At 44.7% G+C, this 25,436-nt stretch overlaps 1 protein-coding gene across 2 annotated transcripts in view; it reads right to left on the bottom strand.

Annotated features, from left to right (window-relative positions):
- Positions 1-24,024, bottom strand: part of PANX1 (pannexin 1) — a 78,417-nt gene extending 54,393 nt beyond the window's left edge. For both annotated transcript variants that reach the window (XR_002734412.2, XM_023225635.2), the window contains exon 1: positions 22,821-24,024. Coding sequence is in view for 1 of the 2 variants with exons in the window: in XM_023225635.2 (XP_023081403.1) it covers positions 22,821-23,001 (181 nt within the window). In the remaining variant the exon portion in view is untranslated. The remainder of the gene's footprint in view (positions 1-22,820) is intronic.
- Positions 24,025-25,436: the final 1,412 nt, after the last annotated feature.

The following is a 25,436-nucleotide window of genomic DNA, read 5'->3' as shown; positions in this document are numbered from 1 at the left end:
AGGGATGAGAAGGAGGGAGCCAGGAGAGAAAATCCTGAGGTTGCTGTTCTGGAGGCACAACGGCAAAACAGAGAATATGATAATGATTATATCAAGTACAATCATTAGCATATACACACTACTTTAAAAGTCTGCAAAATGTTTTTACTTTATAAAACAAAAAGTTGGCTTAATTCACCTTAATGTAAATTGTAGACACACATACCCCATACATACGGGATCCAAGTAGATTATATTACAACCCATAAAGCACCAAACTTGAAAGGTCTGCCTATATTTTAACGTTGCCAAAAGATCTGAAAACTACTCTATTATAAATTCTCAGTGAGAACAATCATACAAAGAGGATCCTGAATGTGTGGTATAGAAAAGAGATAGACAGTGGTCAGCTCTGAAAACAAACACAGAAAAGCAACAAGCACTCAGAAGGATGAAACAGGCCTGAATTTGTTTAAAGTACCTCTAACCCCAACATAATAAGACCAAATGACGTTTGCCCCAAAGGGTATTCTGGCCCAATACTTATAGTTCCCAACTATCATAAAATACAGTAATGTTACAAGAATCTCAGAATAACTTCTCTTACTAAAAACAAACCAAATTCCTCTCCTTTTACCTTTCCAGCAGACTTCAATCCAAACCCATCTTTAGCTTCAAATACATGAAATTAAATATATTCCGGAAGTCCCAAATTGTCCATTACTGCCTTCACTTTTCCTCTGCGGGAACTGACTCTGAAGCACACGCATGTTTTAAACCAGTGAGAAAATATAAGTACCCTCTGCAGCCCAAACTAAAAAATGGAATTGAAATACTTCTTTTTTTTTTTTTCCTTTAAACCACGTTGGTTCACCAGGTCTTTCTTTCCCACAGCTAAGCCTGGCTTTTAAAGAAAACACATCAGAGCTAACACCTGCTCCTTAGCTAAAGCTGGGCATCATCAAATGTTTCCTTTTAAATGAGTTACAAGAAGCCCCAGATGCTTCCCTCCCTATTCCTGTTGAATAGAGCAACAAATAACTCCAGGGCATTTTAGAATGAATGGTTTGCCCCTGTGAGTCCAACAGATCAGACATGGCACTTTCAAGACAGCACTGCCCTCACCAGACGGAGGGAAGAATTAATAGTCTGTACCTGCCAAATGCATGGTCCAGGGTGTGACCACTCAACCCCACAGCCAAAGAGAACAAACCACCACGCTGCTGGGCCTCAGAAGGCAACCTACCAGGCTTATCTAATTTAATTGGGAATGATGGTGTGAGCAACAGCAGCCTGCTACATGCAGGAACAGAAATGAGGAGGCTGGGCTGCAGATTACAGCCACAAGCAACCACGAAGACAGGATGACACCCACAAGAACCAACAAACAAGAAAACTAAGTAGCAGTTTAAGGGGTTTCCTCCCTGTGTTAGCAAGTCCAGTCCCTCCCACACCCACAAGGTCTAAGCCACACAAAAAAACCATATAATTCCAATGTAAATGTCACCACTGTCTACTGGGAAAAAAAGTTCATGACCTGGGTACCAGGGGAAAAAAAGCATCAGAAGAACTCAACGGTATATTAAGATGAAAGTACTGGATGTATTTAAATATATATTTTTTACTTTTGTCATTATATTACGGATGGTAAATACAGATTTTCTTTTTTTTTTTTTTTATTATACTGTAAGTTCTAGGGTACATGTGCATAACGTGCAGGTTTGTTACATATGTATACTTGTGCCATGTTGGTGTGCTGCACCCATTAACTCGTCAGCACCCATCAATTCATCATTTATTTCATGTATAACTCCCAATGCAATCCCTCCCCCCTCCCCCCTCCCCATGATAGGCCCCGGTGTGTGATGTTCCCCTTCCCGAGTCCAAGTGATCTCATTGTTCAGTTCCCACCTATGAGTGAGAACATGCGGTGTTTGGTTTTCTGTTCTTGTGATAGTTTGCTAAGAATGATGGTTTCCAGCTGCATCCATGTCTCTACAAAGGACACAAACTCATCCTTTTTTATGGCTGCACAGTATTCCATGGTGTATATGTGCTACATTTTCTTAATCCAGTCTGTCACAGATGGACATTTGGGTTGATTCCAAGTCCTTGCTATTGTGAATAGTGCCGCAATAAACATACGTGTGCATGTGTCTTTATAGCAGCATGATTTATAATCCTTTGGGTATATACCCAGTAGTGGGATGGCTGGGTCATATGGTACATCTCGTTCTCAGATTTTCAAACATACAGAAAATAATGTAACAGACACTTAAGAGTTTAAATCAATACTGACATTTTGCTCTATTTACCTCATCTTTTTAAAATTGAATATTTTATTTTGAAAATTTTTTCAGACCTACCAAAAGATTACAAGACTATTACAATGAAATCTGATATTCTCAGCACTTAAATTCAACCAGTGTTAACACTGCCACACACCGTCTCTCTCTATGCATATATAATATATCCTTTACTTTTCTGAACCACCTGAGAGTTAGTTACAGAGATCTTGACCCTTTATTCTCAAAAGTGTGTACCTTTTAAAACAAAGATATTCTCTTTAAATAATCTAGTGCAATTACCAAAGTTCTTAAAATACCAGATACAAGCGATTATCTATAGTTAGATCTCCCAAACAAGCCTTATAGCAACTGTTTTTATCCAACCAGGATCCAGTCCTGCCCTACACACTGCATTAGTTGTCCTATCTCTGTAGTCACCTTATCCTGGAACGGTTCCACAGGCTTTCTCTGTCATTTGTGACCCTAACATGTGTGGCGAGCATCACCTGTTTAATGCAGTGCTCCTCAATTTGGATTTGTCTGATTGTTTCTCCACACTCCAATCCAGGTTCTGCATTGCTGGCAGGAATCCCGAGGAAGGGCTGTGGGTCCTCAGGACAGCACCCCAGGAGCATCGGATTATCTTTCCCCCATAACTAGGCAATGTCAGCTATGGTGGGCACTTAGTCAAGGTGCTGTCTGCTAGGTGTCTTCTGCTGTAAAAGTGCCTTTCCCCCTTTGCAATGGCAAGAGGTCTGTGGAGGGACCCTCGGAGACAGGGTCAACATTGTATCCCAGAACACACTTTCACCCAGTGGTGAATCAAATACTTTATCACACTGGAGTGCAGTGGCACGATCTCGGCTCACTGCAAGCTCCGCCTCCTGGGTTTACGCCATTCTCCTGTCTCAGCCTCCCAAGTAGCTGGGACTACAGGCACCCGCCACCTCGCCTGGCTAATTTTTTGTATTTTTAGTAGAGACGGGGTTTCACCGTGTTAGCCAGGATGGTCTCGATCTCCTGACCTCGTGATCCGCCCGCCTCGGCCTCCCAAAGTGCTGGGATTACAGGCTTGAGCCACCGCGCCCGGCCAGTTTTTTTTTTTTTCAAACTTGATTCGTTCCTTCTACATATATTAGTTGCAATGGATTAAGAGGAGCTTTCTCTTAATTTTTTACTATCAATATGGACTCATGTAATCCTCTGTTATTCAGTATTTTATAATCCATTACTGTTATTCACTATGATGTTCAAATGGTTCCTATCAAACTAGCTCCTGTGTCCTTTGACATGTTCCCGTTCCTGAGCAGTCCCATGCATCCTAGTACAAAATGCTCTGGGCTTGTCGTGTACTTTCTGTTTCCACTCCACAATTGACCATTTCCACAAAGAGCTCTGGGTTCCTTTTGGTAGGTAAAGAAATTTTAAAACCATTATTTGGGTGCTCAACGTGCTCCTTGTTACTAAGATGTCATTGTTCCTAGGCCCTTCAGCAGAAACTAGAAAAGAAATCTTTTATAAAAAATTGTAATTTGAAACAGAAACTTTTCCTTCTAATCCACTACCACTGGGTTCTTCTTCATCTTCCCCCATCCCATGTTTGTTCTTCTTCTTTCACAGTGAGAATCCTGGCTCCCAACAGTATCTATAGTTATTCATTTACTCAATCCCAAACTGTACACAAAATAATTTCAGAATTCTTAAAGCAAAGGTAGTTTCTGATTTTTCATTTTAAAAGGTTTATTCTGGACACTATGTCAATAACTATCTGGGGTCAAGAACAGAAGCAGAGACCAGACAGGAATCTATTGCAATAACTCAGGAGATGGTATGAAGATACAGTCACAGCACATGTCTGCAAGGAATCTCTTCTATCACCTCTAGGTCCGAGCCTGGCACAAGCTGAAGATTTTGGTTCCATGAAATGAAGATGAATGCAAAAAGCTAGATAGAAGGCATAAAAGAAAAACAAATATCTCTGCTACACAACTATTGATATGTTCACAAACATGTTCTGCAAAGTCACGAAAATAACAGTGCTTATGGAGCATACAGGTTTGGGGCAGATCACTGGAAAATCTACGCAATTTTTTTTTTTTTAACCAAGAGCACTAGAATCCTGATAAAAACACGCTTGCACAATCAAGGGGTATATAAAAAAAGGTTGAGGCTGCCGAGTTACACACGTAAGGACTAAATGCACAAAAAGCAGAGAGCACTGTATAATAGCATTTCTAAGATGGAGCACATGGTCAAACAAAGTCAAGGGGAAAGCGGGGGGAGAAGGTGCAGACAGGCCATGGGGGCTGGGTGGAGTGGAGAAGGATGGGCACTGTGGAATGCAAGGCCAGCCCGTAACACAAGCAGCAGCAAGAAAGGGCCAGCACCAATCTCCCCAGAAACCTGGTCCTGAGCTCTAGGCCCAAGTTCATTAAAAACCACAGAGCTGACAAGACTAGCCACCTACAGTCAATGGCTGGAGTGTGAGAACCCTACCCAGAGCACCTAAGGCTACTCTGTGTGGAGTTGGAAAGACTGCTGGCAGGGTGGAGGGGACTGGCAGCGTGGCGTTCACCTGGTGGGGACAGAAGCTGGACCCATGGAAGGAAAGGGCCAGATCAAAAAAATGACATCATCAAAAATGTCACAACAGGAATGTGACATGTGAGAGCTGGGAAGTGAATCCTTGCAGCAATCCCAGACTGGTCACATGTTCCCTAGAGGAAATGTGCTTGGTCTTGGTTTTTGCATTATAAGAAATGAATGATGTAAAAAAATGGGGGAGGGGGAGGAAGAGGGATTGACTTCAGAAAAATGTTAAAGGAACAGACTATTTAATTTAAGGTCAAGGGGCAGCTTTAATAGATTTCTTCAAGCAGAAGAAGGGTTAGAACAAAATTACTCTTCAGCTGGTCTTCACTGACACAAAGGCCTAATGTGCATGATACAAGTGGAAATCCAGTTAGATATGGGTGAGGAGGACTGGGCACCATGGGTCACCCCTATAATCCCAGCACTTTGGGAGGATTGCTTGAGGCCAGGAGTTTGAGACCAGTCTGGGCAATAAAGTGAGACCCCGTCTCTACAAAAAATTTAAAAATTAGCTAGGCATGGTGGCATGTGCCTGTGGTCCCAGCTACATCGGAGTCTGAGGCAGGAGGATCACTTGAGCCCCAGAGGTCAAGGCTGCGGCAAGCCGTGTTCACACCACTACACTCCAGTCTGGACAATATAGAGAGACACTGTCTCAAAAAAAAAAAAAAGATATGGAGAAGGGACTTTTAGCTTAAAGGGGAAAAGTTAGGTAAGTCTTCTATAAATAGAGGTTCTCTGGAGTCTTTATTCCTGAATGTTGCTTTAAAACAGATTTATTATATTCAACAGACATTCGGTTTTCTCTTTTACTTCCCAGCAACTTAACCTCTCTGAGGTTTTCTCATTAGTAAAACCTCATAGAATTCCTATGAGGGTTAAATAAAATGTCTGCTATAGTACCAGCACACAGTAAGAATTCAGTAAATAGGAACTAGTATTTTTATTTCTTTGTCAGGCACCACAGTAAGCACTGGAGATAGAAGAACGGAGGGCTCCCTTGTCGCATCCTCTATTATTTTCTTCCGTGCACTTATCATGAATTTCATACTTATTTGTTTACCTATCTGTCTTTTCGTCTAAAATACTAGAGCAAACACATCATGAAAGCAGGCCTCCTTGGATAACCGGGATGTTAGATTTAAAGGGGCCACAGCCTGAAACTAGATCCAACTTCATTAAGCCCTTTTGCATCAACTCTCCTTCAAAGACGCCTTTTAAAAGCTGGGTTTTATAGTTCTTGCAACAAAGAAATCCTTTTGTGTAGGACAAGGCCTTGAGTGTTTAAATTCAGTATTGAATCGAAGATTAGTAACTCTGGCAACATGAAAAGGACTTACAATGACTGTTACTATTATGTAGACAACTGGTCATGAGACCTCTTTGCAAACACGGGCATTCTAAATAGACAAAAACCCATGACAGATGCAGATGCTAGAATGGCAAATGCTTTTTCAAGGAACCTCAAAAAAGAAAAGGGACACCCACACTTTTTCATCAGAGCTGGGTATTTAACGCCACACGGCCTTTGTGCCAGCAGCACGCCCTCCCCAGGGCTCCATTCTTCCCGTTTCTACATGGGGCAACAGAGCACAGGTATTCTCCCTAAGGCACTCAGCTCAACAGTGTGGAGCTTAACCCAAAAAGCATTCACTGGGTACCTACTATGTACATGGTACCATATGCAATGCAAGGGATTCAAAGATAAAGAAGACATGGTCCCGGCCCTCCAAGGACTTACAGTCCAGTGGAGGCGGTCAAGGATATAAACCACCAATTATTGTAGATGAAAACAAATCACATAAGGGTAATGGCTGAACCGTGACAAATGCTCATATTCAAAGGAGGAGAGGAGGGAACCCAGGCTGGGAAAACAGCACAAGCAAATACTGAGTCTTTAAAGCTGACAGCCCATTTAGGACAGGAAGCAGACCACTGCGCCCAGAGCACACAGTCAAGCTGGGGTCAGATAAAGGACATCCTGGGGTGGCAGGCTGGTAAGTCCAGACTTAAATTTATGAGTAAAGGCAAGGAGGGTTTGGCAGGTGAGGGTGGGGAGCCGTGCTTTACGTTTTCAAGTCCCCAGTGGTGCTATAATCCATACACCCACGTTCCTAATGACCAGCTGAGGCTGCGGTGCTGAACTGAGGGTGAGGTTGGTGGTGGCGCTTAACAGACTAGGCACCCTCCCCAGCAGGAATCCAAGGGATGGGGAAGATAATCCCAGAGCAGCAGAGCCGGAGACCCAGGACAAACCAGCAGCTTCTGAGCTTGGCTGTGAGCTTGCCCCATGCAGTCCTGTTTCCCTCAGACATACGACAGGAAGGGGCAGAGAGCACACAGCAGTGCCTGAGAACCCAGGCTCTGGAAAGAACAATGCACTCCAGCCCCACTCTGTGTGCCCCAGACACATTCCCCAACCCCAGCAGCCCCAGGTCCTCACCTGTCAAAGGGTCAAAACAGGATTAGGGGATGCTTAGCAGCTAACCTGAGGTGAGTGCTTCCTACGTACCAGACACTGTTCCAGTGCTTCACGTGCTAATTTATTTAATTCTCACCCTGTGACACAGGTGAGAATTCTATCACTGCCCCATTTACTGACAAGGAGGCTAGGCACTGAGAAATTCCAGAATTTGTCCAAGGTCTCACAGTGAATGTGTGCTGTGCCAGAACTGGAACCCAGGAAGTCTGGCTTTATAACTCATGTCTTAATCACTATTCCACACAGTCTCTCAAAAATGAAAATCTATTTTGAAGGATTGGTGTTGGGAAAAAGATCATGCTTAAAGGACCTAGCCACAAGGTCATTCATTGACTAGGGCTAGTATACGGTGGCTGTTAGTTAACACTGGTCCTAAGGACAGCAGGGGAAGGCACCAAGAGTGAATGCCTGCGTGCAGTGGGGCCTCAGCAGTGTTTCCCCTTGGGACACCCACTGCTTTGGCTGTCTACCTCCAAGGCTCTGGCCAGGCCCCTAGGGACTTCTCACAGGCCCTCAGCAGACAGGACTTCCTGTTCTGCCAGGTACTGAAAGCCAACTGCTAGGACCCATTCAGGACTAGGCACCCACACCAGACCTGACCCACGGCTGCCAGGCACAGCCCTCCTCCTTACCGTACACTGGGCTGGCCTGGCTTGGAAAGCTGTCATGAAGCCTCAGAGCAGACTCACTGATGTGACCAGCTCAGGTCCCTCCCAAATCAGCTCCAGCCTCCCTGGGACAGGAGGGAGGAATCGGGCATGACTATGGAGCTCCCAGTAAAGGCTCCTGATAAATTTTTAGGAAACAAAGTACCACAATGGATTCCAAGATACACAGTCATGCACCATACAACAGTGTTTCAGTCAATGAGGGACTGTGTATAAAATGGCGGTCCTGTAAGATTGTAATGCCATATTTTTACTAGAGTAAAAATATTTTCTATGTTTAGGTATGTTCAGATACACAAATACTTACCATTGTGTTACAACTGCCTACAGTATTCACAAGTCTGCAGTCTAAAAACAAAACTATGCCATCTAGGTTTGTGTGTTTGCTCTGGTGTTTGCACAACAATGAAATTGCGAGATGACTCATTTCTCGGAATGTATCCCATTGTTAAAGAATGCTCTATTAGTCAAGGTTCTCTAAAGGGACGGAACTAATGGAATAGATATACATGTATAAAGGGAAGTTTATTAACTCACACGATCACAAGGTCCCACAATAGGCTGCCTGCAGGCTGAGGAGGAAAGAATCAGTCTGAGTTCCAAAACTGAAGAACTTGGAGTCTGATGTTTGAGGGCAGGAAGCAGCCAGCACAGGAGAAAGATGTAGGCTGGGAGGGTTGGCCAGTCTCTCTTCACATTTTTCTGCCTGCCTATATTCTAGCCTTGTTGGTAGTTGATTACATTGTACCCACCCAGATTAAAGGTGGGTCTGCCTTTCCCAGCCCACTGATTCAAATGTTAATCTTTTTTCAGTATTAACCATCACAGATGCATGACTGTGTAAGACAGTGCCAATCCTCCAAGCTCACACAAGTCAGTAAGCCCAAACTTACTGAAATAGCTCCTCATTCACCTTCCACATCTGCTTCTGGTTCTGTCTAATCCATCTTCCATGAAGTATCTGGGGTGAGATTTTTAAAACGTGCACTCGATCATGTCACTCACAGTTAGAAGCCCTACAGCTGCTCACTGGATAACTCTAAAATCCAAATCTCGCAAAGCCCTCCTTGATCAGACCTCTGACTGTCTCTCTAATCACTTTATACCACTCACTCATCCCCCTACTCAGGAGGTTCCAGAAACACTGATTATCTTTCAGATTCTCCAAGAAGGCATTTTCATTTTTCCCCAAAAGGCTTCACAATGCTAGGGATGACACAGCTGGAGTGCTGCTTCCTCAGCAAGCCACCCCCAAGGCCCCATCTGGGTGAGGCTTCCTCACCATGGCACTTGTTCCAAAGCTCTGGTCACAGCCAGAGTTCCGAAATGACTGAGAAGCTGTCTCCCCTGCAAGGCCACGAGCTCCCATGACCAAGCCTGCCTTCTTCACGATGGGACCCTAGCGTACAGCAGAATGCTCAATGCACACATTTCTGATGAAGGAGAACATGAATGAACATAGACAACAAATGAAAAAGAATCATTACCATCAGGCAGGCATGAGCTCTAGTGCCCACATCGGAAGTGCACTGGAGTGAATCTGATAACGATGCCCTCCAATGTTACGGGGAACACTGATCCCAAGGCGAGTTGCCTTCTGGCCACACATGCTCCTTGCAGCTCTTCCTTGCTGTTAAGCAGTAAGTATCCTAAGAATGTGCCTTCAGTTCTTAAAAGGGCATCATTTTTCTGTTCCATTACTCATGTCAATGTGTGCAACAAAGAAAATCCACTGAGAACATAAAGGCTTAGAATGTTTATTGAAAAGGAATGAGGCCTTATTAAGAAGAATGTCGGCCGGGCGCGGTGGCTCAAGCCTGTAAACCCAGCACTTTGGGAGGCCAAGACAGGCGGATCACGAGGTCAGGAGATCGAGACCATCCTGGCTAACACGGTGAAACCCCGTCTCTACTAAAAAAAAAAAAATACAAAAAACTAGCCGGGCGAGGTGGCGGGCGCCTGTAGTCCCAGCTACTCGGGAGGCTGAGGCAGGAGAATGGTGTGAACCCGGGAGGCGGAGCTTGCAGTGAGCTGAGATCCGGCCACTGCACTCCAGCCTGGGCGATAGAGTGAGACTCCGTCTCAAAAAAAAAAAAAAGAAGAATGTCAAGATCATCGGCCTCTGGACTCTCCCTTATCTAAGGACACTGGGGACAGCAAGTCCTAGTTACCATCAGTCAATGTCATCCCAGCGGAGCCTCCAGAGCCCGCTAAATGGCACCTGAATCTGAGTGGGAGCTGGAGAGAAGCGTGAGGCCTCTGTCTCAGCTTTGTTGGAGGCTCACAATTTTGCAAAGCACCTTCATGTTGTAGAAGGTTAATTTACACTAGTTCAGCATCAACCAACATTTATTGAATACCAAGTACGTGTCAGGCTTCTTTCTACGTATTATCTTATTAAAAGGGTTTCTGCAAATGAACCATCTGGTGTTGTCAGGGAGGAAATGTAAATCTCACCAACCAAGGGTACAGCCAAATAAGAATGTCTCTCTCCAAAAAATAACTTTCCCACAGGGCAGCGGCTATGCTTTTTGAAAACTTAAGAACCCTTACGTTAAATCATGAAATGTAGAGCAGATGTTAACATTTGAAAGAAAGATTTTTTTTAGCAGACAATTTCACATTTCCTAATAAATAATATTTGCCAGTTGACTAAATTTAAACAGGAAACAGAGAGCTCAGAAGTGAAACAACTCGGGGTTTTTTTTTTAAAAGCTTTTAGCTTAAAAAAATTGATTTAAAAATAGTTAAGATGGATTTCAGAACGAAGGGGTATTTCATAAGCCAAGGAAAACAAGTTGAGACCTATCAGTCTCTCTAGGATCAAACGTCCCAGGCCAAAGGGTGGGCACTGGGGAGGGAGGGGACAGTCACTAGACATCGCCAAGTGTCACAGCGAGCCCAGAAATGTGTGTCTCATGAAATTCTAGTGTAAATACGGAACTATAAGCTAAAACAGTGAGATGCCATTTTAACCATTAAGAATGGCAAATTTAAAACTCTGAAACTATTAAGCATTGGTAAAGAAGCGGGGCAGAGGGTCTGGCCCGTGTTGGTGATGGGAGTGTAAACTGGTATTCTGGAAGGCAGTTGAAAGTGCCTTTTCAATTTAAAATGTGCACAACTTTTGTCCCTCTGACTTCAAACTCCACTAGAGCAATGGTTCTCAAAATGTGGTCTGGAAACCCTGGAACCTGAGACCTTTTCAGGAGGTTCACGACATTAAACCTATGTTCACGATACTGCGATGTTACTTGCTTTTCTACTCTCGTTCTCTCATGACTGTAGGCAGTGCAGTTTTAGAGGCTACTGAGGTGGATTATCACAACATAATGAACAAGAACCCAGAATCCAGTCATCTACTATGAAATGAAACATTAAGTAGATTTTCAAAGATAGAAAACAATGCTACTCTTATTACTAAGTTTTTGTTTTATACTTATTTTTCATAAAAATGTTATACCTGAACATGTAATGGGTTTACTTCAAATCAATTAATAAATATTTTAAAATCTGTCAGTTTTAATTTCTAATATGATAAATACCAATAGACAACAAAAGCTCTTTGGAATCCTCAAGAAATTTTAAGGGTGTAAACGGGTCCTAACACCAAAATGTTTGAGAACCACGGCTCTAGAGAAACACATTCTGCACGAAGAAGCACGTGCAAGGATGTTCACTGAACCACTGTTTGTAGTAGGAAAAAGTGGAATGAACATACTAGCCCAAACAGATGGTTGAATGAACTGAGGTATAGTCACATGATGGAGAATTGTGGCACATTTAAAAAGATGAGGCATATCTGCATGCACTAACATGAAGATATCTCTGGGACATACAAAAGATAAATGAGCAAGTTGCAAAAAAAAATTAGCACTGTAAAAGAATATGCACTAAACAGGAACAGTAGTTACCTCTGGGGAAGAAACTGAGATTGAGGTGTGTCCACAAAAAAGGATAGGGCTTTAATTTTTCCTCTTAATGTATGAACTTTGACATATATAGACATTTGGCAAATTAAAATTAATCTGGAAAATTCCCTCCACTGCCATACCAGCAGTAAGGTGGGGGGACCTGCTGGGACTGATGCAGTGAGCATCCCAGGACAGCCATGGGGTGCCATGAATGGGTCTGTCTCATTAGCTGAAGTGCAAAGTCCCTGTATAGGCTATTTATCCTTCATACTAAAATATTCACCACCTTCTGAACCGATCTCAAAGTTGTAATCTTTTTCAAAGCATTTCTACTCTATTTAGCCCATCCATTATCTATTACAGCTTCCCAAAATTACAAGAACAGCAGTAATAGAACTTCTGACCAACCAGCTATAAATTGAGGAGTCCCACAACCGCTTCCTAGGGTTCATTCATTTGCTAGAGTGACTCACAAACTAAGGCAAACCCTTTACTTACTACTGCCAATTTACGAAAAAGGATCTTTTAAAGGATACAAATGAACAGACAGGTGAAGAGATACACAGAGCGAGGTTCAGAAGGGTCCTGAGTGAAGGAGCTTCTGTCCCCATGGAGTTGGGATGCACAACCCTCCCAGCATGGATGTAACCTGGATGCCCTCTGAACCCTCTCCCTGGGTTTCTATGGAGGCATGGTTATAGATCATGAGCCACCAGTGATCAACTCAAGCTTCAGCCCCTCTCCCCTCCCGTGAGGTCAGGGGTTGGGGCTGAGAGTCTCAACCCTCTAATCACATGGTTGGTTCACTTGGCAACAAGCCTGGCTCACAAGACTACCCAGGAGACCACTGCCATCAGTGACTTCATCAGTAGAGTGCTGGGAAACCAAAGACCAAATAAATATTTATTATATATCAAAATAGTGTTCCTCATAACTATAATATTTTAAAAAGTCCAATAGTTAGATAGCCTGACAAGTTTCCAGTAAGGATCCTGCTGATAATGATGCTCTTCTATTAATTCAAGAGCCTTTTAAATACTTAATATATTATGAGAAATTAATCTCTTAAGGAGATGTGACAATTGGTACCAAACAAGTCACTCACTTAGATTGCTGAGCTTCAGTTTCCCTGCTCACAGTTCTAATATTTTATAACTGTAATTTACCTAGGTATCTACTCACATGTAAAAACAAGCCAGTATGAAAGCAGTGACAAAATGGATGGTCTGGTATTTTCATGAAAATTAACAGACCAGTGGAACAACATAAAAAGCCCAAAAATAGGCTCACTTAAGTAACTTGAGTTGACTATATGATTGGGAAATCATCACAGATCAATGAATAAAGAACTAGTTCCTCAATAAATGACAATGAGGGGATGATCAGCTAGAGTCTTGACTTATAGCGCCAAAAGAACAAAACAGACTGTAGAGGTAATGCTCAAATAAAATCATTAAATATCATTTTAAAAAACTGATAGATCGAAGGATGGGCTATAACAGTCTAATCATAATGGGACTGAAGAAATAATTAAAAGACGGGTAGTTTTAACAACTTAAAATAATTTCTGCTTATCAAAACTTATACTGTAAAGGTTACTGAGGGATGGCATCAGGGGAAATGGGGATGGTTAATGGGCATAAAAATAGAAAGAATGAATAAGATTCAGTATTTGATAGCACAACAGGGTGACTGTAGTCAATAATAATTTAATTTTACATTTTAAGATAACTAAAAGAGTATAACTGGATTGTTTGTACCAAAGGATAAATTCTTGAGGTGATTGATACCCAATTTCTTCTGATGTGATTATTACACATTGCATGCCTGTGTCAAAATATCTCACATACCCCATGAATATATACCTTTACATACCCATGAAAATTAAAAATTAAAAAACAAAAATGCTTAACATAAACAGAATTCAAAGGAGACTGACCACTGGAAAACAAAATACAATAAAGGCTAGCTAGAAAATATTTGAAACATAGAAACAGTTAATAAAACCCATTGAGAAACCAACAACCCCTTGGAAAAATAAGCAAAAGATAAGAACAGACAATTCACAGAATTATATAAATGGAAAAATTACATATGAAAAAACATTCAATGCTGTAACTGAATAAATGCGACTTAAAACAATGGCACACCTTTGTTCACCTATTAAACTGTGGATGATAATCCACTAACTTTTGCCAGCTGTGAGGAAAGCAACTCCCTCAGCTGCGGGGAGAAATGTCCATTGGGGGTCTATCCAGAGGGCAACCCCACCACACCGGCAAAGTCTTAAAAATGTCTACGTATGATATCAATGAGATCACTTGGACTCGGGAAGGGGAACATCACACACGGGGGCCTATCATGGGGAGGGGGGAGGGGGGAGGGATTGCACTGGGAGTTATACCTGATATAAATAACGAGTTCATGGGTGCTGATGAGTTGATGGGTGCAGCACACCAACATGGCACAAGTATACATATGTAACAAACCTGCACGTTATGCACATGTACCCTAGAACTTAAAGTATAAAAAAAAAAAAAAAAAAAGTCTACGTATACTTTGACCTTGTAATTAGAATTATACAATCTATTGAAATACTGAGATCTTTAGAGAGGTGGTTTATTATGTACAGGAGTGTTCTTCACAATGCTATTTATATTACAAAAATTGTGAAACAGTTAAATTTTGACATATTTGCACAACATTCCACATCACTGCCAAGAAAAAAATCAAGTGTACGACAATTTAAGAACATGGTAACATGGCCTTGACTTAGGCGTCTGGTTTTTTTAAAACTTTTTTAAAAGTTACTGGAGATATATATATACATATCTCCTGTACATATATTCCTGGGGGAAAATAGACCAAGATAGAATAGTGGTTATCCCTGGTGGTATTATAGATTCACTGCTATTTTCTCTTCTGTATTTTCTAGAGTAAGTTTTATCTTTATAATCATATAATATACATATATAAATATTTATATTTTAAAAAGGAGTGTGAGCTATATAGAGAATTTATTTAAAAAAACCACAGAGTCCCCTCCCCACCACCCTTTTCACCCCCTACAGGTGTGCCTGGTAGCAAGCAGATGGCAGATTCTCTTTAGGCCCCCTTCTCCCCAAGCAACTAATGTCTCCCTGCTGCTCTCAGAAACCCCATGGTATGAAGCTGGGCCTGCTCCACCCAGAGATCCTAGCTCAGCCAGGGCAAATGCCCCCAAACTGCCTCCCCTTCTCTACTTCGGATCAAGCTCTCACTGCCTCAGTTAGGGGTTTGACAAGGATGCAATCCAAGGAAGCAACCACTGCAAAAAAAAAAAAAGGTGTTTGCATGGTTTTTTAAAGAGATGTTGCTAATCCAAACCTAGAGTCCACGAAGGTCCTAAGACCTATTTTCAGGTTTTATCTATTTGTCTATTATTATTATTATTATATTTTTTGAGATGGAGCCTCGCTCTGTCGCCAGGCTGGAGTGCAGAGGCACGATCTCAGCTCACTGCAACCTCCACTTCCCGGGTTCAAGTGATTCTCCTGCCTCAGCCTCCCAAGTAGCTGGGACTACAGGCACGCGCCACCATGCCTGGCTAATTTTTTTGTATTTTTCGTAGGGACGCGATTTCACCATGTTGGCCAGGATGGTCTCGATCTCCTGACCTCATGATCCACCCACCTCGGCCTCCCAAAGTACTGGGATTACAGGTGTGAGCCACTAGAAATGTGTAGCACCTCCCCCAACTCTTTCTTGCTCCTGCTTTTGCCATATAAGACGTGCCTGCTCCCTGTTTGCCTTCCACCATGACTGTTTTCTGAGGCCTCCCCAGAAGCCAAGCAGAAGCCACTAGGTTTCCTGTACAGCCTGCAAAACCATGAGCCACATAAACCTTTCTTTATAAATAACCCAGTCTCTGGTATTTCTTCACAGCAACGTGGGAGCCACCTAATACTTCTATGTATCAAGTTTTAAGGACACATGGTCCCTGCCCTAAATGAACTTACAGTATTCAACAAATAAATATGCAAGTAATTACCTAACTTCAAGTTGTGGTAAATGTTAGAAAGGAAACTTGGAGTGTTATGAGAACATGCATCATGAAGTTCAACTTAAAGTTGCAATTCTACCCTCTGAAGGAGGCCCGTTCTTTCTTAAAACCAAGGGCACATCAAAATGCTTCTTCCAAACTTCTAATGCAGTCACATTTTGCGGGAGTTAGAGCTGGATAGTGTACAGGGCAGTATTTCGTTTTTTTGGGTTTTTTTTTCCCCACTAATTTCAAATAGGAACGCAGGAATGCAAAACTATTCTGGAAAATGATTTCGTCCTTCTGGAAGCTGATACTGCTGCAGTCTCCTTTCCTTTTAATATTGGGAGGAGATAAATATTTACGAAGATTTTCATGCAAACAAGCTTTATGTGTGAGTAGAACTTTTGAAAGAATGTAAATGTCCATCATTAGGGGACTGCTTAGATGAATTATAAGTATATTCTAAGCTATGGAATACTCTTCTATTATAAAACAGTGAGGTGACACCTACGTACTGGCTAGGAAAGCTCTCCAAACACACTAAGTGAGAAAAACAAAATAAGCTGTACACTTTATGTTAATACAGACAAAGTACAGCAATAAGGCTGCACAAAGTGTCCACCTACCTTCAGCACATGGTGAAAGAGATTTTATGACTCCTTTACCATGATAATGTATTTAGGTACTACTTGTACAAGAAAAGCATTAACAAAGTAAAACATGTATCCAACAGTAGACTGGACAGCACGCATCCTTCCGGAGGGGTTAGGAGTCTCTCTTGGCTCTTTGGTTAAGTGTGAGTTGAAGATGTTCTATTATAGGACCTATGCCATGAGACCCTAAATATTGACCCACTCTGATAGACAACCATGAAAATAATCAATCTGGTACATGCTAAACAGCAGCCTGAAGATATTCCCAAAAACAGGTCTAAATTCAGCCACAACAGAGCAGATAAATTAAGCCACCCAGTCGCTGACTCAGTTGCAGGAAGTGAAAGGAGAACTCCAAGTAAACCATATTGGAAGCAGCTGCAGTTATATCTGTCCTTTGGCTCACTGGGGCTGGCCCAATGCCTGCCCTGTAATGATAGCAAAAGAGCAGCACTAATTCAGAAAGACCAAGTCATTCTCTGCCCAGAATGGTGGTTGCCCACTGGGAGGTCAGTCGGGGAGGGAGGCAGGGTCCCCGGCTGACCAGACACCCTTTCCCTAGTAGACTACTGGTTGCCCCAGCTCCCCAACTGGTCCAGCCAGCCAGACTCAGGGCAAGAAACATCCTGGCAGGAGACAGGGGCTCCCCTTCCCAGGGGATACGTGCCACGTGAGGCACCAGGGAATCAAAGCAGCCCCTGAGGCCTCAGGCCTTGTACAGCTCTAAGCATAGGGCACAGGAGGCCCTGTCAAAAGACCCCTTGAACATGAATCCCATTCAGAGTCTGGTCTGTTGACAGTTTTGTCTTAATCTAGGCTGCTGTAAGAAAACCCCACAGACTGGGTGGCTTAAACAACAGTTATTTTCCCACAGTCTGGGAAGTTCAAGATCAAGGTGCCAGCAGATTCGGTGTCTGGTGAGAGTTCTTTTCCTGGTTTGCAGATGGCCCCTTCTCCCCGTGTGCTCATACACCTTTCCTTGTGGCCACACTTGTGGAGAGAGGAAGAGGGAAGAAGAGAGGAAGGGGGATAGTGGGAGAGAGGGAAAGAGCGAGAGAGGGAGGAAGGGGGAGGGGACAGAGAAAGCGGGATTTCTTCCTCTTTTTCTAAGGGCATCCCATCATGAAGGTACTACTCTCATGACCTCATCCAAACCTAATTACCTCCCAAAGGGGTCTCCAATTAGCATCACACTGGGGATCAGGGCTTTGACATATGAATTTTGGGGTTGGGAGACACACAAACATTCAGTCCATAACTGTAGCACACTAACGGAATTCATAACTTTAGAGAAGTACTTCTAGAATTTCAGAGCTTGAAGGTCACGTCATGCAATCATGCTTACATTCTACACAAGTTGTCACCCAGCCATTTCCTAAACCTCTCCCCCTCAATGAAATGTGCTGCACCTCTAGAGGCACCTGAGAACAGATGTGTTAGAAATGAAGGGCCTCAAGGCACTGCCTCCCGGCAGTTTGCACAAGGCAACACCCACAGGGTACCCAAGCCACATAGATCACACTCATCCTTCTTCCACAGTATAGTCACTCTGCACTCTGAACACAGATTCTTCCTCACCACAAAAATAACACAAAAAAGAATCTGAGGCACATGCAATATAACCTGAGCTTATAAATCAAGTGGGACAACTTACCTGTCATGATGACGTGCATCCTTGACTGCTATCATCAGAGGCAGATGTCTGGGAGGTGGCCAGGACAGGCCTGACCCAGGACAGCACTTGTATCATTAAATGGCACTCCGAGGGCGCACTTCCAAGCAACTGGGACCCTTACCCAGAACACCCCGTCCACTCCGTCAGCACAGCCACTCTGGGAGAGTTCCCTAGTGTGCTCTGGCACTTCCTTCACTAAATTTCTATGGAGCACTTGTTGAAGGCAAGACATGATGGAAGGCAAGAGGAAGAAAAAATGAGGGCTGGTGAAACCACTGATTCTCCCTTCTCTGGCTCCCACCACACAGCTTTTCTAGCCTAAAGTCACAATTAAATTTAAACTGCCTTTTGCTGTGCATCACTTATTTTCCCCCTACCCAACTGAATCTCAGGGGAAGCAGGCCTGCAGTATTTTAGAAAGGCTGAGTAGAAGTATCAGACCTAACCAGACAGGTGCACATTTTAGTTCCTATATTCAATCCTTAGTATCTCACCGTCTAAAAGCCCTCAAAATGGTCCCAGGCACAACTCAGAAGAGTCTCCTTGCCACTCCCTCAGGAGTGTTTCTGCTTGTAATTCTCAGTATCACAGGGCAGATCTGGACCAATGAGTGGCTGAGGACCACAGGCTGCTGCAAAGACTACCAAAGTTGCCCTCCACCTTGACCATGGCATCAACCTTGCTATGCCCCTCCAGACCACATTACTTCTGCAGTGACCCTCAACCTGTGATTGTGGGCAGACAGACCAAGATCTGGTGAATGAGCAAGGCAGAGTCCCTTCTGCTCTCTGTCCCCAACACAGTCCCCACCAGCCTAGGCAGCCCCACACCAGTGCCTACCACGTGGGACCTGTGTGAACTGCTGTGGGAGGGGAGGGACCCCTCCAGAACCTCCGAGGAGTGGACGCTTCACCTGCAGCCACCATGCTGCCACCCAGCAAGGCTTGATAAAGGTCAGCTCGCTGCCATGCCCATGGGTCTCTGTGGCCCGTGCAGGCTCAGTCCCTCTTTTCTGAGAGGAGCCCAGTGGGCTGAACTACTAAGAGAACAGGCCAAAGACTAAAGGGAAGCCTTTAATACGAAGCCAAGTATTTTATCATATGAGGACACTCCCTCTCTCTGACCTGCAACACTCCCACCCCCACAGAGGACCTGCTCTTAAATCTAAAACACAATCCATGCATATTTTTGATTCAATGGATTACCTTTAAAGTAAAAAATAATTTATTTAAAGGAAAAATCACCACAACGTTTCAACTTGAATCCTATTTTACCAAACACCAGTTGACAGAGAATTTAATTTTGGGGAAGTCACTGGAAAATATAATTTATTTTACGCTTGAGGGGATTTTATATCACAAGAGATGAATTCTTATATATACTAATTTGTCATACAGGTGGAAAAAGGAAAAACATGTAATTACAGTTGATTTTCTCGTTTCTAATTTTATATATATACACACACAGCCCAACACAAACAGGAAAACAATGGGATTTGCTGTGCCCTCTTTCATGTGGAGCCCCTGGACCCTCACTGTGGCTTCCACCTCTCCATGTGACTGTGCCACTAAAGCTCCAGCGGCCACACGTTGTCTCGCACATCTCAGCTTCGGCCAACACTGCTCCACACACTTGGAATCCTGAGGGGCCAACTCTGCCCTGAAACTCTCAGCGTTCCTGAGTCAGAAAAAACCTTCTTCTGCCTTCCCACAGCATTTGGCTTTAGTATACACTCCGGACACTGCCCAGGTTTCATGAATCCTGCATTAGGAGGGTTATGCGTTCAACTTCTCCACCAGACTGTGCTTCCAGAGAAAAGATTCTTATGTCCTACGTGTGTCTGACACCCCATTGCCAAGGTACAGCATCATGCACACCAGAATCAATCAACAACGTCTGATGATGCCAAAAGCTATCACCTTTCATTCACTCAACAAATGTTTATAGAGTAGCTTCAATCTCCATGCAAAACACGCATAGACAGGTTATAAAGCTCTGTATTAAGTTCAACAAAACAGTATTCCAAGCACCAGAGAGGGAAGGAGTAATTATCAGCAGAGGGAGGATGAAGCCATGTTTTAAGTCCGCAGGCCTTATCTCAGTGTCTTCCTGGGGCTTGTGTTCATTGACCAATATGGTGGGCAAAGTGCCAGCTCCATTTCAATTACTTCACTCTCCCTTTATTGTTGTTCTTATCTCTTTTGGCTGAGTGCATACTACTAACTACACAAAATTAAATGCTGCATAACATGATCCCTCCCACTGTACCAACTCCATGTATTAATCTATGTACCCCTCCCCTCTTCTCAAAAGCCCTTCTTCTGGTTTTAGCTAAATGTATACCTGATCTAATAGGTCTTCCCTGGTCCCGTTAGCTTCATCCCACATGTCTGTCCTCCCCTGGAACTCCTGAAAACACTTCAGAAAACATGGGAGTCTGCTCGATAGCTCCTCACCCAAGTGCCTGCCAACCTTCACCAGCCTGGAGCTCACAGCTCAACACCTGTCTGGGTGCTGAATTACACACAGCTGAATGGCGTTACGTGCTAACAGATACGTTCTAGTGCGCAACTGCATAGTAAATTGCCACAGGGCAGGGAGAAGGCAGGGCAAGAACAAGGTCTCAAAATCCTTTCCCATCTCCCTCAGCACACAGTGCTATGTACACAACATGACCTCAGACTCTTGCTAGGTAAAACCACTCCCAATAGCCCAAAAATACCTCTCAGCCCACCAATTTAGATGTTACACCTAAGGCATTACAGGTGCACGTGCCTTAGAGTCCCTCTAATACATGCGCTAGAGGTGGAGATTAGTCATAGAGGGTGACTAACTCCTCCCTCCTGCCTTTCTGTCCCAACCAGGTACCCAAGACTTGCACCTCCAAGACAAGGACCATGCCTCTTTTACTCCTGGGTGCTTGGAGGTCAGCACCGAGTTCAGCACACAACCAGTACTGAAGGAGGAATTGACTGAAGGGAGAGATTATCTCCATGACTCATGCTACTTGGTGGCTTCCCTTTCAGCTGGAAGCCTCAATTCACTGTCAAATGGAAAGTTAAAGAAAATCCCTATGACTATGCCTATGCAAAGAGCAGGAAAACTAAAAACTTATTTTCCACCATGAATTTGGCAACTTCCTGCGAAACTGAACTTCTTAATGCTGCGGACTGCAAAATCGCACTCACCGTCACTCTTTCCTAATCAACTCTTCCCTCAACTTCACAATTCCCACCAACACCACACTCCAATCATCCAGACATACAACCTCCACAGCGCGTTCAACCAGTACTGCCCTTCATAGCCTATTAAAAACTAGGTACTCAAGTGCTGCTTATTTACTCCTTGATCTCACAGCAAACACCCACCCGTTTTCTTCAACTCTTCACATCTGTGCGCAAGACTTCAACTGATGCCTTGCTCTCTGGCGCCCAGCCCTCTGGGCCGCATCCTCTCACCTTCTTCCCAGACCCTAAATGCCACCATCAGGCTAGTATTTACTTAGTGTTGTTTCCAACCAGTCTGTCCTCTGCTCAAACAATAACTTCACAGTTCTGAAACCATCAGCCTACACTTTTCTGTTCCTGGCTGACCCAGGCCCATATTCACTCTCAGACTTCAGGAACTCTGACTTATCCTCCTGCCTTGGCTAGGACGGTCACTGTGTCTCTCTTTCCAGGAACATATAACATTCTCTGCCATCTCAAAACCTTAACAAAGGTCTTACTCCTGCTTATCCAAATCCCACTCACCCTCTGACAAAAGTTTTCCCAAAGTCCAGTGGCACTGGGTCCTCTCTCAACCCCTGCCACAGAACGGTATTAAACCTTCCCGCACTACTTTCCTGTTGGTTCATAAACACTCTCTCCTGTGTGGAAAGTCAGAACACCTGATAAGGACGATAAGCCACATAGCCACATGATCCTGCCCAAACCACCAGATTTTCCAATCTCGCACAACAGTTATGAAACTCAAATGAGAATTTACAGGAAGGGAACTTGTTCATCTCACCGTCCAAGTGGAGGATCCCTCTAATGCCTGCCAAATGCAGACATTTCCCATCATGCACAACCCTAGAGAGCTAAGATCTCAGCAAACACCAATTATATGTAAGATAGTGAAAGAACACACTTCTCATGGAGCACCGGTCTTCACATTCTCCATGTAGCCACTCAGGAACTTCTCTGGTGCAAAATTTTAAGCGGCTGCACAAGTACGTAGGAGACAGGGGTGAAAAACGAGGATACAGCTATTCTTGGCAAATCTGGTGGCAAGGTGCCAATTCTAAGGGTGGCACATAAACTGTAAGCCACAATCCGATCAGTGGGGCATAAGGAACAAAAGAACTGAAGTAGACCAGGGTACCAATGAAACAAACATTTGGGCAAAGAACGCTTTGGACCACAAAACCCGGACCACTGTCCTTCCTGACGCTCACTACCATCACAGCTGGGCGTGCCCAGGCTCGGGCCTGTGAGCCGTAAAATCGCAGCTCACCGGGCCAGACCGGGGCGGCCACTCCCCTCCGTCCTGGGCGAGGCTTACCAATCGAGATCTCCTGCGCGAAGGCCAGCGAGATGAGCAGCAGCGGCAGCCCCACGGCAATGCACGTAACCATCTTGTCCACGGCCAGCTCCAGTCGCAGCCCCTTGAACTTAGGCTCGGTGGGCTCCTTCAGCAAGAAATCCGAGAACACGTACTCCGTGGCCAGGTGGGCGATGGCCATGGCTGCGGCGCGCCAGGCTCAGCCAGGCAGGACCCGGTACTGCCGGCGTCGGGAGAGCTGCGCGGCGCCTTCACCCTGTTACCGGCCGGGCGCGCGGCTTTCGCTTTCCCTTTGCCTGCTCCCCAGCTGCTCCCGCATCCCGCCTGCCTTTGTGTCTCGGTGCCTCCGGCTCCCAGCGACCCCGCTGGGCTCTCGCGCTCACTGCCTCCGCCGCCGGCGGGGCGGGGCGGGGACGCGGGCGCTCCGGTTCCTGCGTTCCCAACTCGCGCGCTCAGTCGGTGTAAGTCCCCGGGGCGCGCGCGGCACTCGGATTCGCGCCTCTCCCGCGCCACGCGCGAAACAAAGTGCTTCCCTCTGGCTCTGCGCCTACGCGCCGCCCCGGCTGCCGAAGCGGCCTCCGGGCCTGCCCTGCGTTCTCAGCCAGACGCGCCGCGATGCGCTCTTCCGGAACCATCCGGGGAAACCGAGTACTCAGGGGCGTGGAGCTTCCGGAGACGCGGTGACGCGGGGCGGGGTGGGCGCGCCTGCATCCCGCGCCCCTCGGGCCCTCTCTCCGACAAAGGGATTTTCCCACTGAGCGGCACCTTTGAAAATTCTCCCTTGCCTCCCGGCCGCATTCTTCTCACGTCCTGGCACCCGGGAATTTTAAAATCATTTCTGCAAGCAACTCTTTCTGTGGACGGGATGGCCCCGTTTACGCCCCACCCCCAACATTTCCAACACAGTGAAATGGGTTAGAAGGAGCTGTAAAAACTTCAAAGAACAGTCAGTGCTGTAAAAGGCCAATCGAGCGGTGTAGACAGATGGTCCCTTGCAGACGGAGCGCTGGACCCTTCCAGGAGCTCCGCGTGAGATGGTGGCGTGGAAACGCTGGTGAGTGTGGAGTATGACCTGTCTGAGGCCTGAGTAGCGCTGCTGGTCCCGTTTCTCTTTCCTCTGCCATCCCAATCAGAGCCTTGTTCTGGGAGCCAGCAGAGGGGCGGCCTGCAGGGAGGTGGGTGTTGAGGCTGCAGAGAGCTGCTTCTGAACAGCTCACAGGAAGTGGATGATAGAAAGACAGGAGGAAATACTCTGACAAGTGTCCACGGAAATTAAGGTTGTTGAGGTAGAAATAATTTGACTTATCGGAAGCTACATGTGAGGATCCACCCAAGAAGACTTACCAGCAAAGTTGGGCATGTTTCAAAATGTGTTACACGTTGGAAGGGTTTTAGAAGAAAGTTTAGGCAAAGGGAGGAGGACCCCTCATGTCAGAGTTGGGTTTTTTTCATCAGAGGGTACGGTACACAGGTTACAGTCACTGGCTGCAGATGACAACATACAGGCTAAAATGTTTTGTGCACAAGAAAATCAAAGTTTATATGATTCAGAAACAAGTCAAGTGTTCTTTTCAATGTAAGTTTTTACATATTTATCAGTACATCAACAGTTCGAGGAACTGACAAAAAGATTTCAAGGACTCACAGATTTTTTACTCAGGGACAGGATCTAAGCCATGAATCATAAGACCTTTCTCAGATGGCTTAGTTTGGAAGCCCTGTCAAATGTGACGTGTAGGTTATCACCAGCAACACCTGAAGCAGGCAGGACCTGCAAGCATGAGGGCACCTTGGGGCAGGGCTTGGCTTTCTTCTCTGTGGGTCCACAGATACAAGCCTCAACTCCCACATGTACCTCTCCACCCCAGCCTGGCCGCTGAACACACATCCAAGAGATGGCTCATAGGGCTTCAAACTCAATGACCAGGACTTTAGTCTTCATCTTCCCCTTAAATCTGAACTCCATCTTCCCCATCTTACTAAATGTACCACCAGCCACCCGGGCACCCAAGTTGGAATCCTGGAGTCCATCTTCAACATTCCATCTCTCACAGCTGCCATAACCAAGTGTCAAATTCTCTTACTTCTCTCTCCTAAATATAGCAAATCTGACACCCCTCCACCTGCACTCCCAATACCCAATTCAACTCACCATCCTGTCTCCTAACCACATACAGGAAATATGTGCGACAGGGTCCCCATCCATTCTCACACACACACTCCCCCCAGAGAGTTCCCATATACCCCATTCCTGCATCCATTCTACACATGACTGGCAGATTAATCATCTTAAAGCACAAGACCTCTATTATTGGTATCTTACATTAGCTTGGTATATTTCTTACAAGAAATAAGATATCAGTACATTAATTAAAGTCCATAGTTTATTCAGATTTCCTTAGTTCCCGCTAATATCCGTTGTTCCAGGAGCCCATCTAGAATACCATAGTATGGTTTTTTCATCAGCATGTCTTCTTAGCTCCTCCTGGCTGTTTCTCATGCTTTGTTTTTAATGAAATCACTTTTTTATAATTAGAACATACACTCAGGGATTAAATCACGCATCCTCCTCCCATGTCCACCCTGCCTCTCCCCTTGTCCCAGTATCATTTGTTA

The sequence above is a fragment of the Piliocolobus tephrosceles genome, chromosome 13 (assembly GCF_002776525.5).
Source record: "Piliocolobus tephrosceles isolate RC106 chromosome 13, ASM277652v3, whole genome shotgun sequence".
Classification (NCBI taxonomy): Eukaryota; Metazoa; Chordata; class Mammalia; order Primates; family Cercopithecidae; genus Piliocolobus; species Piliocolobus tephrosceles.
Note: the sequence above shows the minus strand (reverse complement) of the source record. Positions and strands in the feature narration are given on the sequence as shown.